The 14559-nt window shown below is 41.7% G+C and overlaps 2 protein-coding genes across 8 annotated transcripts in view; both read right to left on the reverse strand.

Annotated features, from left to right (window-relative positions):
* The window catches only part of GNB5 (G protein subunit beta 5), a 30028-nt gene extending 29320 nt beyond the window's left edge, over nucleotides 1–708 (reverse strand). For both annotated transcript variants that reach the window (XM_087941912.1, XM_087941913.1), the window contains exon 1: nucleotides 627–708. The gene's annotated coding sequence lies outside the window, so the exon portion shown is untranslated. The remainder of the gene's footprint in view (nucleotides 1–626) is intronic.
* MYO5C (myosin VC) overlaps nucleotides 221–14559 on the reverse strand; it is a 50276-nt gene continuing 35937 nt past the window's right edge. For 4 of the 6 annotated variants that reach the window (XM_087941904.1, XM_087941903.1, XM_087941902.1 and 1 more), the window contains exons 32-41: nucleotides 14353–14509; nucleotides 13895–13982; nucleotides 13573–13671; nucleotides 12250–12404; nucleotides 11006–11095; nucleotides 9734–9884; nucleotides 5982–6264; nucleotides 4545–4719; nucleotides 3099–3179; nucleotides 221–2872 (exon numbers count right to left, since the gene is read on the reverse strand). In XM_087941904.1, coding sequence (XP_087798030.1) covers nucleotides 2720–2872; nucleotides 3099–3179; nucleotides 4545–4719; nucleotides 5982–6264; nucleotides 9734–9884; nucleotides 11006–11095; nucleotides 12250–12404; nucleotides 13573–13671; nucleotides 13895–13982; nucleotides 14353–14509 — 1432 coding nt within the window. In that variant the 3' untranslated portion in view covers nucleotides 221–2719. Of the gene's footprint in view, nucleotides 2873–3098; nucleotides 3180–4544; nucleotides 4720–5981; nucleotides 6265–9733; nucleotides 9885–11005; nucleotides 11096–12249; nucleotides 12405–13339; nucleotides 13360–13572; nucleotides 13672–13894; nucleotides 13983–14352; nucleotides 14510–14559 lie in introns of those variants that run through there. The other 2 variants (XM_087941905.1, XM_087941906.1) reach the window with 2 other exon arrangements.

Here is a 14559-nt window from a genome sequence, read left to right on the forward strand (position 1 = left end):
AGAGGTAACATATAAATGTACTTATAATTGCTGTGAAGGTTGGAAGCAGTTTCTCTATAACTTTTCCTTTCTTTTTCTTTCCTTTTTCCCCGCTCTTTCTTTCCTTGCACCTTTTTTTCACTCACTAATTACTTTATTCTGTTCATACAAAAAACTTGGACCACAGCCATCTGCTGATGCCCAAGAAAGACTAAAGAATTTATAGTAGGAGAAATGAAAGTAAACCAACAATTTCTCTTTTATTTATCAAATCTGTATGGCTGTCCATCTCATGAATGGGACTCCAGGCAGGGTACAGTAGAACAATTAAAAATACAACTTTTTTTAAAAAATAAACAATTAAAACCCAAATTTAACTAAACAATTGATCAGGTGCAAATACATAGTGAGTGAAACAAGTCTTACAAAAACTTCAGTTTTATTTTGTTGGTATTTAGAATCATTTGTTCTTCTGGCAACGTTTTTAAAATCCTTGTACATAATGTTTTTATTTTAAGCCATGAACAAGTAAGGTACCAAACCCAACCGAAAACAAAACAGACTTTATTTTTTTTTAAAAAACCACTTCAGCATTACTCTACAGATAATTTAGGCTTGTAATCAAAAATAGTAAGGGTATTTCTTACCTTTTTTCACCCACAGTGATACCTTGAAGTGTTAGGAAGGCAGCAAGCTAATCAGTGGGCTATTTAAAATGTAGGAGGAAGAATTTAAGGCTGATTTAATCTACTTAGAGGGATTTACCAACCCTGCAATGTATAGAAGGACCTTGTGATGCTGCTTGAAGTTCCAGAGACTTGCAAATGGTTGAAATAGTTAAAGAAAATTCTAGGAAATGGATCATTCAATGAGGCTGGAATATGTTCCTTTCTTTTGCCTCAAATAGTTCTCCATTCCTCATCTAGCCAACATAGGTGAATCTGGTTTCTAACTCAGAAAGAGGCTGTTCCCATTAAAATCTCTAGGTATCTATATGGGGTATGCACCTTTTCCCCTGAAATCCTTCAAGGTTTAAAAAAAAACTTCTAAGAACACAAGAGAGAAATGAATTCCTTAATTCCTCTTGAATTAAGCTGCTTGTTTCACCTGGAATTAAAACATCATCCGTTCAACGCGGAGAGGTTTGTAACATATGTATAAAGAGGAGGCTAAAACCTTCTCTCTGCTGTTTTTTTTTGCCTTGGAAGAATTATTTTTTTAAGTGAACTTTATTAAATTTCAAAAATAAAAGATGAATTACAAAATAACAGAAAAGGAAAAATTAGGGGAGAGATCAAAAAGGGAAATGGTTTAAAAGCGACAAGAAAAAAAAAAGATTCTTGGGAGTTTCTTCAATATAGATACAAATATAAAGTAACTTCATACTCTTAAGTTAAAACAAAGACACATTGTATAAAAGTATACAAATTAAACAATCAAATAGCCTTAAAATTATATATCATAAAGTTTAAACATGAACATAAAAATATACAATATACAAGTATATATGTATTCATGACTATCAAGAATAACAATACACAATATTTCTATAATCATAACTAATCATTGAACCCTAAAATCAGTCCTTCATTTTTCTCAAGCAAGAACCCCATAAATAGTTTCCAAGTACAGTGAAACTCATCAAATTTGGTACTCAACACATTTTGAGGTAAAAATTTTGTCCAAGTAGTCATTCTTTGTCTGATACTCAATGCACAAGCTAGAACTTGTGACTCACTACGTTATTCCTTATGGGAAAAAATTATCTGGTTCTCATCGTTTTTGGTGCTCATCACACACTATTTGGAAGCAATTAAGGATAAGTACCAAGGTACCACTGTAGAAGCAAAACCGAATGTACCTTTCTCTTTTATTAAAATAATCACATTTGCCATATCTACCAATTCCATTAATTTCAAATTCCATGTTTGAGTGGTGGGGATTGTTTATCTTTCTACCATTGTGCATATAAATGTCTTGCCCCCTTTGTCATATACAAACGATTAATTCTTTTGATGAAAGATGAAAGTTGTAACAAATACACATTTAGCCAGTTTTAGATGACCTAGAAAAAGCTAAGTAGGAAGTTAGCTTATCTGTGTGGCAATGACTTCACACAATATCTAGTGGAATACTGTCATTTCATCTGTGGCACCGTCTATCATTATACACATGCCACACACATACGAAACATCTAACAAAACGACTGTCTTAGTCCATACTTTTACAACAGTGCCATTCTATAAGCTGTGTTCCAAATGCGACAGGTTAAAATAAACTCTTCCTTAGTCCTTCATTATGGAAAAAAATCCTTCATTATAAGCGTATTTATAAATTTAATTTATAAAATTATAAATTAAAATTGGAAGAATCTACAGCAGAGTTTCACAACTTTAAGAAGGGTGGGCTTCAACTCCCAGAATTCCCCCAGCCAGTCAGAATTCTAGGAGTTGAAGTCCACATACCTTAAAGTCGCTAGGATTTAAGAAATGCTAGCCTGGAGTCAGCATAACCGAATATCCATTTCTTACATTTTAAAAAAGCTTTACAGTTGAGTCCGTGGTGCTCTCTGAGCTCAGGAGTTTTCCTACAAACCTTTCATTATCGAACCAGGTAATATCATCAGTGATGCAAACTAGGTATCATCATCAGAAGATTTATGCTGATGCAGTAGCATTGCTAAACAGTCTGCATTTACTCTTTGGGAAAGAGTGAATTTATAATGCATTAGTTCTTGTAACTATATTCTAGTGAGGAAGCCAAGTTTGAAGCTGCTGGGGATTTCTATCATTTCCAGTGGATGAGGTGAAGGTGTAAAGGGAAATGTTACTTGAAAGAGGTATTTGGTATCAAGCATCAGTTGGGTGGAATTCTGTCTATTGTTCAGCATTCCCTGAAATTAGAATAAAGAGAAGGTTAACAATTTCCTGGATGCATGCATGCGTCTAAGCAGTTATATATGGATACGTTGTCCGGTAGACTGCCATTTATTATATTCATTTATCTGTTTCCTTGATTTACATGCCATTTTTCAAACAGAAGAGGGCTCAAGAGGTTTGGCGTTTAAAAACTTAAAAGTCCAAAAATACGAGGGGCAAAATAAAGAGTTAAAACCATACCTGGACTTTACGAACAAAGGATGGAGCTATCCTTTTCTCAAAATCATCAATGGGGGTGTAGGAATTGAGGATTTTTACTATCTGTGGGGAGGATTAAAAGAAATTGTGATCTGAAAACTGTAGTCTGAAAGGGAAATAAAACCACTAGAGTAGAGTAGAGTAGAACAGAACAGAATATTGAAATGAAGAATAGAATAGAACAGAACAGAATAGAATAGAATAGAATAGAACAGAATGTAGAGGAGAATATAGAATAGAGTAGAGTAGAGTAGAATAGAATAGAATAGAATAGAATAGAATAGAATAGAATAGAATAGAATAGAATAGAATATGGAAGGGAAGGGAAGGGAAGGGAAGGGAAGGGAAGAGAAGAGAAGAGAAGAGAAGAGAAGAGAAGAGAAGAGAAGAGAAGAGAAGAGAAGAGAAGAGAAGAGAAGAGAAGAGAAGAGAATCTTTATGGATTTAACTGTTTGACTGTACCAAAACTATAGAACTAACACAAATCTATGATACAACCCCGTCCCAAACAATAGGGTACATTCATAGTAAGTAAAACTGCACTTAAGGTCATCTAGAAGACAGCCATTAGGAGAATCAGATGGTGGGAAGATCAAAGAACAAAGTACATTTAACACCCAGTCATTCAGTGAAGGTTCGAAGTTACAAGGGTGCTGGACAAGAGGGACTTAATGGGTCCTCATAATTGTGGCCATTGCAGTGCCCCATGGGTCACATGATTTTGGCACCTTGCAGTCATGTGATCACTATTTATAGCCTTCACTGCCAAAGTCCAACAAAAAAAGTCAACGAACCCCTCAAATCCAGGAAGGACTTTAGTAACTGAAGGGCCCTTGGTGGTCTCTGATCTTGGTTGTTTATTTGCAGACATTTCAACGCCCAACTAGGTAACCTCCTCAGTGCTAGAGGGGAATGACATCTATGGAGGAGGAAGAGGATTGTGGGGTCCTTGGTGCTCCCTGAGCTTGGTTGTTTTCTTGCAGACGTTTCATCACCCAACCATGTAACATCAGCAGTGCTAGAAGGGGGTGCAGTTTGCTCTCTGTTTGACCTGAAAAGATGTCCTTCTAGCACTGATGATGTTATCTAGTTGGGTCATGAAATTTCTGCCAGAAAACAACCAAGCTCAGAGAGCCCCCAGACCCCACTGTCCTCCTTCTCTTCCTCCTCCTCCTCCTCCTCCTCCTTTCTAGCACTGATGATGTTACCTAGCTGGGTAATGAAACGTCTGCAAGAAAACCACCAAGCTCAGAGAGCACCAAGAACCCCACAGTCCTCCTCCTCCTCCTCCTCCTCCTTTCTAGCACTGATGATGTTACCTAGCTGGGTAATGAAATGTCTGCCAGAAAGCCATCAAGCTCAGAGAACACCAAGGACCCCTTCATTTCAACCCCGAGCTACAAAGGTTCTCCTTTATGAATTCAATACCTGCATAGCCGAGAGGGCTGTGCAGTTCTCCGAGATCCCTTTGGCATCTTCCTCTGTGATCTTTTTGACTTGAAGAAGCCAGGCGGCCTGAGCAAGAGGCTCCAAAGTCTCCTTGGAAGAACTGCTCTGCAGGTTCTTCTCCTTCAGCCATTCCTCCAGGTAGCTGATGTTGCACCTGGGACGATGAAGCAGCAGAAAACGGCCGTTTGGTTTTAAAACATCCTTCTAGATTTAAAACAGCACCGTCACCCCCCCAAAACTTTTGGGGACCAGGGTGAGAGAGGTTCTTCTGCGGACCAGAAGTTGGGGACGTGGTTTCGCATATGGCCACCATCCCACAGATGGAGCTTCACTTGTTTGCATGGCCCGGTTTTTGGCATGCCATGGCCCGGTGCTGGTTCACAGACCAAGGGTTGGGGACCAGAGGTGGTATTCAGCCGGTTCTGACCAGTTCTGGAGAACTGGTAGAGGAAATAGTTGAGTAGTTCAGAGAACCAGCAAATGCCACTTCTGACTGGCCCCGCCCCCATGTATTCTCCGCCTCCTGTGTCCCAGCTGATTGGCTGGGTCTTCTTTGGTTGCCCTGCACAGGAGAACGGAGCTGGAAAGCGGGTTAGTGGAGCGGGGAGGGAATGGGATTTTGCAGTATCCTCCCCCTGCCATGCCCACCAAGCCACGCTCACAGAACTGGTCTAGGATATCTTAAATTTTTTGTATTTGAGCTTTTATGTCATATCCCATAAATACTGATTAGCATAGCCAATAGCCTATGTTGAGCTATCATACCAAAATTTATAGGTATGATAACTCAAAAGAGGCAGATTTCCTTAGGGAATGCTATTTTTGCAGGTGCCTGCTGGGGCTTTAAACATTTACCTTTTGAAGCACAGAGATAGATTCTCCGGAATGGATTCCTTTTGTGGTGCTCTCAAAAATGTGTCTTTTAAATCTGCCATCATTTAAAACAGCAATTTCCCTTCTCACTGATGATATGTATTTTGATTCTAAGTGCCATTTTCCCTTGCAATAATTCCGTTTTTATCAAATGCAATGAAATATTTGTGACCTAACCAATATTCTGGCTATGTGACCTGTTCCTCTCATTAATCTCCTGATACTAGCTGGGATTACACTTAGGACTAAGTCCTAATGTGGTTAGTTTGACACTGGCTTAAGTATGATGGGCAAAATGAGCCAAATGTAATTTATAAACCATGATCTATGATTGAGAACTCAGGTAAACTATCAGCATCATTTGTTGTACAAGATGCCTATCACAACTTTGCATGTTGCTTATCCATCTTACTTGTGCAACCCAATTTAAATTTGTCACTTTAATTGTTGAGCTGCTTTTGAAATTTCTCCCTCCCTTTAAATGGAAGTGTGGAATCTAGAGTTCTGGTGGTTGTTATTATTGTTATTTTTCAAAAGGTTTACCTTATTTGCATGCCCTTTCTGCAAGAGCACATGTCTTTCCGAAGGAAGAGGCTATTCAGAGTAACTGCTCCGATGAGAAAGAAAATCTGCCTCACGGCCTGCTTTAGAAGCTCCGGGTCTAAGCCGTTCTGACACATGGTTGTGTAAAAATAGCTGAGCTGTTGCAAGATGGAGGTCATAGTGTAAGCATCTGTGTCATCGATGCTAGAAGAACGTTTGCGAAATCCGGTTGGTTTTAAGCCCGAAATCCCCTGGAGACTTTCATATTCCAGCATTCCTGGTACTGTAGAAGGATAATAGAAAGCAATCAAGAAAGCAAGAAAGCAAGAAAGAAAGAAAGAAAGAAAGAAGAAGAAAGAAAGAAAGAAAGAAAGAAGGAAGGAAGAAAGGAAGAAGGAAGGAGGGAAGGAGGGAAGGAAGGAAGGAAGGAAGGAAGGAAGGAAGGAAGGAAGGAAGGAAGAAAGAAAGAAGAAAGAAAGAAAGAAAGAAAGAAAGAAAGAAAGAAAGAAAGAAAGAAAGAAAGAAAGAAAGAAAGAAAGGTAACAATTAAGGATTTCATTTAGTTTTGGAAAAGAAATGGGGGTTGAGATCTGCTACTCGTGCTTTAAATATCATCCTCCTTATTGTGATTATGCCCCAAAAAAGAGTAGGATATGTCTCAGGAACTGATTTTCAGCATTCTGTCATTCATGGATGCTAAAAATGGAGATAAAAGCCAGGCGGTGATTTGTTTTTGTTTTTAATGGAGAGCTTCTCCCTTTGCCCTAGCAGCGTATGCAATCTTTTGATCGGTAAATAAATTATTCAAACGGGACAGCTGGATTAAAATTCATGGAGGTGACTTTCAGTTAATGACCAAAATATGCATTTTCTAAGCGCTCTAGATTTCGTTCTTGGATAAGAAAGTTGTTTTGGAGAACAAGGTCCCTCTCAGAATTTGTTGTTGATTTTTGGCTCGGGACAACCGTCAAGATCTATAGGGCAGCTCAGCCTATGAACCTCTGTGGTTTGTCCATCAGTGGAGCAGTGGTTAGAGCATAGGACTTCGTCAACCACGGAGGTTCACTGGGTGACTTTGGGCCAGTCATGCAGCCCAGTCAATCACATAAGGCGGTGAACTGAAGTTAAGAAAGAATGAAAGAAGGGAGAGAGGGAAGGAAGGAAGCAGGGGTGGGATTCAAATTTCTTAACAACTGGTTCTGTGGGTGTGGCCTAATTTGTGGGTGTGGCCTGGTCACGTGACTGGCTGGGCGTGGCTTGTATGGAAATATTGTAAAGATTTATGTAAAGATTTAATTTTTTATTGTAAAAAAACAACTTTTATCCAAAATCAGGCAAAGCAGGCAGGCAGATTGAGTTGCTCACAGAATCATAGATTCACTTAGAGATCTATCTTTCTGCAATCTGCTACCTGAGTCTGCACTGAAAAATAGAAGCTTCAGTCCTAAGGAAGGTTCAGTTCTGCTTTTAGATTAGTTAAAAATCAAGAAATCCTAAGATTGCCTGCTTTCTAGCTAATCTAAATCTCCCGGCACAGCAGAACAACTGATGGTCGGGGAAAAAAAAAGAAAAGAAAAATAGCAACTTAGCAGGCAAGTTTGATGGCGCTCATGCCAGGTAAGGAGTGAGGGGGGGGGGGAAGGGGAGGGGAGGGGCCAGCCAGGGGCACAATTTGCCAGTTCTCCGAACTGGGCAGAATCATAACAACTGGTCCATAGAACTGGTTCTGACCAGGTAAAATCCCACCCTGGAAGGAAGGAAGGAAAATGAATAAAGGAGGAAGGAAGGAAGGAAGGAAGGAAGGAAGGAAGGAAGGAAGGAAGGAAGGAAGGAAGGAAGGAAGGAAGGAAGGACGGACTACCAAATTTGGCAGAAAAACTGAACTGAAATGCCAGAAAAATCTTTTCTGTGACTGCTAAAATATTTGGGTTATCGTTACAAGCGGTCCTTGACTGTATGATAAGCCACTTAATGACCATCCAAAGTTGCAACCTACATACCTACAAAAAGGGAGTTATCCAATTCCAGTTGGGATCCAGTCACCTGACCGCATTTTACAACAGTTTTGGCAAAACCACACCTTACTGAACAAACGGTTGGTCTAATAACAGTGGCATTCGTTTTATGACTGCTGCATTGGCTTAACGACCAACACCAAAAAAGCTTGTAAAATCAGGCCGGTGCTATAACCCCTGTAGGTCCAGAATTGCCTGCATTATCACAGATCTGAAAACAGGAGTTGTACTCTTGGCAGCCTCTTGTACAAACCCTGGTTGTGTGTATAACCTCCCTTGCAGCCATAATTGCAACTCTCTGTTCTGACCCAAACCTTGTTCCAAGGAAACAAACATGAAACAGAGGTAACAGCAAAACCTTTTAATGATTCTTCACGAATTCTGTTCCTTCACGGTTAAAAGGCTGCTTCAAACTAATTTTCTCTGATAAGAACGAGCCTTGCCAAGGTTGTGCAAGGCTGCCAAGAACTCTAGATAAAGTTACTAAGAAATATTTCAAACACAAAGAGTCTCCAAACACCAACCAAGCTATTCTGAACGTCCACAAGGCTTGAGTGCAAAAACTTCTTTGCTTCCTGCAAAGAACTCTGGTTTCTCAGCTGGCTTTTATCTCTTGAGGGACGGGCCATTACCTTGCAGCCTTACTCCTGAGTTGCTCATGCTACTGCAGCTGGTCTTTCCTTTGAGCAGCCCTACGCTCATGCACACTAGGCACAGGCTCCTCGGGGACCTCTTCCTCACTGCTGCCAGCCTCCACCATCTCCAAAGGCAGCACCCCGCTCTCCTTTAGCCCTGGCCCCATCCCTGCAACACACACAGGCCTCTCATCTGAATCCTCGCTCTCTGAGACCCCACACCTGCTGCCCACGAACCACAACACTATCTCACTGATAATGGTTCCCTTCAAACAGTTAGAAAGTACATGGAGATTGCATTTTGTTCTCAAATTCCATCAATCATTCAGTAGCTTAAACGGTTACAGCCACAGATAATCACCATTTAAGCCTGACAGAGAATAGCACAACGTTCATTGCCCTTTAACCTAGAAAAAAATCTCCAAGAGAACTGAATCCCAGGGCAAGGAGTAGAAAAATCAATGTTTAAGTTGTCCATATACAGTATACAGACGCGGTGGCTCAGTGACTAAGACGCTGAGCTTGTCGATCAGAAAGGTCGGCAGTTCAGCGGTTCGAATCCCTAGCACCATGTAATGGAGTGAGCTCCCATTACTTGTCCCAGCTTCTGCCAACCTAGCAGTTCGAAAGCATGTAAAAATACGCAAGTAGAAAAACAGGGACCCCTTTGGTGGGAAGGTAACAGCGTTCAGTGCGCCTTCGGCATTTAGTCCTGCCGGCCATATGACCACGGAGACGTCTTCGGACAGCGCTGGCTCTTCTTCGGCTTTGTAACGGAGATGAGCACTGCCCCCCTAAAGCCGGAGACAACTAGCACGCATGTGTGAGGGGAATCTTTACCTTTACTTTTACCTTTATATGTAACATAACAAACAAAGAAACAAATTCCTTGTGTGTCCAATCGCACTTGGCCAATAAAGAATTCTATTCTATTCTAAAAAGAAGGAACCAGAATTCACTCAAGAGGTTCTGTAGTCACACAAACATTTGAGTTAAGTGCTTCCGAATCGCCTTCTCTCTAACTTTCGATTTCCCAGTAGGGATTCAAATAAGGAAGGGCTTTATGAAATCTATTATTACTAATGTCGATTTAACTCCTTACCTATCATTGGCTGAATACTGGTCTCCATCACACTGATGAACTGATGATATATACGAATGGCCAGATCGCTAAGGACCTGCCTGTATTCGGACAGATCAAAGTGAATCAGATTGTTCTTATTTTGTTGTGGTGTGTTGTGCTTCATGAATTCCTGGAAAGTCAATTGCAGTGTTATCGCCAAATGGCAATTAAGATCACAGACAAATTATACATTTTTCAGACTAATACAGAGCTTTTAAGGTAGTAAAATAGAATATAAACAAATTACAGAGTCATCCGTTCCATTTTATTTTATTGAAAAATGTCAGGGGCAGATTTTTGTTTTGTTCTTCTTCAGAATTCTTAAATTTAAGTGCATTTTGGTGAACGCCAACTGTGCAATTCAAGAGTTAAAGCAGGCTATTTCTAAGGCATTTCCGAATGCCTAGAAATTCCATAGCTAAAAGAGCGGAAAAAAGAGGATAGATATCACCATAAGTTAAAATTAAATTTCTTACACTTCAAGACAAATTAAGCAAAACCAGAATTTCTTTACATAAGGACTGCAAACTCTCCAGATCACAATTTAGAGGTGTTAAATTGTTCTCATCCCTGAAAGCAGCTGTTTCGTCTTACTTATATTGGCAGCTTCCTATCCCAATTAGAAGCAAAAAATAATAATAATCATGGCACCGGATTTGGCTTCTCTTATGAAAGGCCAAAACTGGTGATCTAAGGTATGATCAGAGGTGACACCTGAGGCTCTAAGAAGATGGGGTCCTAACCCTGCCAGAAGGCAAGGGCAGCTAAGACAAAAGGGGTGACTCAGGAGTAAGGCTTGGAGGTGATTGCCCCTCATAAAGGAGACATAAAGGAGGAGCAAAGGGACAGGAACCTTTGCAGGAAGCAACTTTGTCCATACTGGTCAGTTTGAAAGCTGAAGCTCTGTATTGAATTTGCGCTCCGTTTGGTCTCGTATAACTAATTGGGAATTTAATCATTGGCAGCATTTCAAGGAAGATAAAGGTCCGTACTTATCAGGCTTATCCCGAAGGACTTTGGCAAACTTCCATGGGACTATTTACAAACTGTTTGAGACTCATTACGGGCTGTGAATGACTAAAATTCACAGCCATAAAATAAAGAAAAAACGGGGTTTGGGACTAACGTGCGTTTGTTAGTTTCTCAATAAGCCTTGGTCAGGACAAAAAGGGCTATGAACACAGGAAGGTAACACCAGGTTGGTGTATTAAACTGTTCACAAAGACAAGCCTAGGATGAAATTAATCTTACCTCTTCCCCACTGTACTGCTTCAGGCAGTTAAGAAAATGGCAGGTATTGGAAAGCCAAAAGGACAACATCTCAAAGTCTTCGGCGTGTTCCTAAATAACAGCACGCTTTTCTTTAATTTTACATTTTATATGCACACATTAAAAAACAACCACCATTTAGTAACAGAAATCCTGGACCCAATTCTGATTGTAAGTCGAGACTACCTGTATACAAACCATGGCTTGGGGAAACAATCAACGGTAGTGATTCACTTAGCAACTGTGGCAAGAAACCAGAGGTGGTATTCAGCAGGTTCTGACCACTTCTGGAGAACCGGTAGCGGAAGTTCTGAGTAGTTCGGAGAACTGGCAAATACCACCTCTGTTTGGCCCCACGCCCATCTATTCTCTGCCTCCCGAGTCCCAGCTGATCAGCTGGGTCTTCTTTGGTTGCCTTGCACAGGAGAGCAGAGCTGGAAAGCAGGTTAGTGGGGTGAGGAGGGAATGGGTTTTTGCAGTAACCTTCCCCTGCCATGCCCACCAAGCCACACCCACCAAGCCATGCAATGCCCACCAAGACACCACAGAACACCACGCCCACCAAGCCACACCCACAGCTGATCAGCTGGGTCTTCTTTTGTTTCCCTGTGGAGGAGAACAGATCTGGAAAGCAGGTTAGTGGGGTGGGGAAGGAATGGGGATTTTGCAGTATCCTTCCCCTTCCACGCCCACCAAGCCATGCAACGCTCACCAAGCCACACCCACAGAACACCACGCCCACCAAGCCACACCCACAGCTGATCAGCTGGGTCTTCTTTTGTTGACCTGCACAGGAGAACGGATCTGGAAAGCAGGTTAGTGGGGGTTGGGAGGGAACGGAGGTTTTGCAGTAACCTTCCCCTGCCATGTCCACCAAGCCACACCAACCAAGCCATACAACACCCACCAAGCCACGCCCACAGAACCAGCAGTAAAAAATAATTGAATCCCACCCCCAAGAAAAGTTGTAAAATGAGGCAAAATTCAGGCAACAAAAGGTCTCGCTTAACAAAGGAAATTTTGGGCTCAGTTGTGATTGTATGTTGAGGACAACCTGTACAATCTGAGACTGCAGCTGTCACTGTAGCCAGGCACACAGCTTGTTTTCTTCCTACTAGTAACTACATCCATCGTGTTGGAGGTTTCTATTTTGTAAACATTCCCACAGAATTGCCACGCAGGCCCTTTGAAAAGCAAAGCGATCGCTCTACTCAAGGGATCCTTACCTTAATGACTTGTTTTATGCCATTGATAGCCACGTTCATAAAGGACTTCAGCATGCTGTCGTCGTTCAAATAATCCGCATATCTTATGCACATAAAGAGGATATGAGCTGGCAGGCCAGGAATCATATTAACAACTACTCCACGGGGTTTCAAATCTGCAAGGAATACAAAAATTAAATTTAGGATTTAATGGGCACTAGAAGAGGTTTAGAGCTTTTTTTTCAGGGAAAGGCTGCCTCCAAGGAGATTGTCTGGAGTTCTGCGATACACAAGGGGAACAAAACGACCAGAAGCAAGGAAAATAGTTCTGGGTATCCTTTTTCTTAGGGGAGGGGGGGGGGCTATTTGAGATAGAATTGGAAAAGCTGTGCTACCCGCCTACCCAAATATTGTTGAGCTACCAGCCTCCTGACTATTAGATTAAGGTTGCTCAAAGTTACAAGGTCTCCATGCTTTGTGAACGAGGTTCAGGGAAGGAGGGAAGGGAGGGAGGGAAGGAGGGAGGATGGGTGGGTGCAAGCAGGCAGGTAGCAGAAAGGGAGGGAGGGAGGGGGTGCAGACAGGAAGAAAGGGAGGGCACAGGCAGGCAGGCAGGGAGGAAGGGAGGGAGGGAGGGAGAGGGCAGGCAGGCAGGCAGAAAGGAAGGAAGGAAAGAAGGGAGGGTGGATGCAGGCAGTTAGCAGGAAGGGTGGAAGACAGGAATGGAGGGAGGGAGGGGATGCAGGCAGGCAGGAAGGAAAGGAGGGAGGGAAGAATGGAGGGTGGATGGGTGCAGGCAGGCAGGTAGCAGGAAGGGAGGGAGGAAAGGAGGGGAGTGCAGGCAGGCAGGCAGAAAGGAAAGGAGGGAGGGAGGGTGCAGGCAGGAAAGAAGGAAGTAAGGAAAGGAGGGAGGGTGGAGGCAGGGAGGAAGGAAAGAAGGAAGGAGGGAGGAAGGAAGGAAGGAAGGAAGGAAGGAAGGAAGGAAGGAAGGAAGGAAGGAAGGAAGGAAGGAAGGAAGGAAGGAAAAACGTCTCAGTAACAAGTTGATTGTTTTTAGATGCGACTTACAGTAATGGAAGATCAAAGAAGAATAAGGAAATTCAGGATTCTGGAGTCTTCCAAAGGTTTAAGCTTGAAGGATGAACAGTTTATAGAGAAGTTACAGGAAAAAACATAGACAAAAGACCCTTCCCCACTACACAAATATCAGATGCCTTTAAAAGACCACAAGAAAGAAGAGGGAAAATGTAAGGACTGATCACAGCCCAAAATCTTTAATAACATTAACGCCTTGAGTTTCGCCTAGATTTACGTTAACGGAAATGCAAAATGTCACGGACGTACCAAGGATCAGATTTTGAGCGATTTTTGGTTCATCCTCCTTTCTGTACTGCAACATCCCCAGGTATTCCCTCAGCACAGAAGACGGGGATTCTTCATGGCCTGTTTAGTATCGAAATAGATTTACTTCCAGAAAAAAAGAAACCTCGACCAAGTGTCACAAAATTGAATTTTAAAATATGAAGTGTTAAGCATAAAAAGGGGTATGTGCGTAAGTGCACTAATGTGCCTATCGTTTCCTGTCGTGGTATTTTTATTCTTTTATCCTTGTTCTTGTTTTTGTTTGGTACATTCTAATAAATAATAAATAAATAGACATTCTTACCTGTCTCAATGGATTTTTTAAGGGTTCTGATCTGATCCTGAAGTTTCTTTATCAACCGGTCTTTTTTATCCAGCTCTTCTTCCAGATCCTACGATGTCAGTGGGGTTGAGGAAGAAAAATGGACGTTAAAATGGCCTCTGTCCGCTTCCAGGAATGCCATTTCTCTCAACTGTCTCCTATATTTTTTTTGGCAGCATTCCACAGAACTGAAAGGTGTGGTGCTTATCTTGGGGGACTGTTTTAAGATTAGTTCTGGCAGGGAATAAAAACAATTCCCAGCGTTGCAATAAAATAGGTTTTGCTTTTAAAACAAGTTTTATGATTAATTACGATTGACGAAGCCTGGGTCAGAAAACCAGGTGCCTTTTGGAAAAAGCACCTTTGGGACAACGGTGGGACATGCCTATTTTTTTAAGCAGTTCATAATAAACATTTCTGAACTTCCGGGTCTCCCTTACCGTGTTTTCCATGGTGAGATAGGCCACATCCTGCCATATTTTGCTTCTAGTCCCATTTGCTCTTTCAGACTGGTTCTCCAGACTGTCCCGCTGAAACACTGGAAACGTGGCTAGCGTCTTTCCTTTAGTGGACATGACCTTTCGAAGCGGCAAAGCTCTAAAAAGAATAAGATATATTTGAGCCTCTCTTTTTTTGTCCCTGTGCAC

Source organism: Pseudonaja textilis, chromosome 13, assembly GCF_049901715.1.
Source record: "Pseudonaja textilis isolate UNSWEBS1 chromosome 13, rPseTex1.2, whole genome shotgun sequence".
Classification (NCBI taxonomy): domain Eukaryota; kingdom Metazoa; phylum Chordata; class Lepidosauria; order Squamata; family Elapidae; genus Pseudonaja; species Pseudonaja textilis.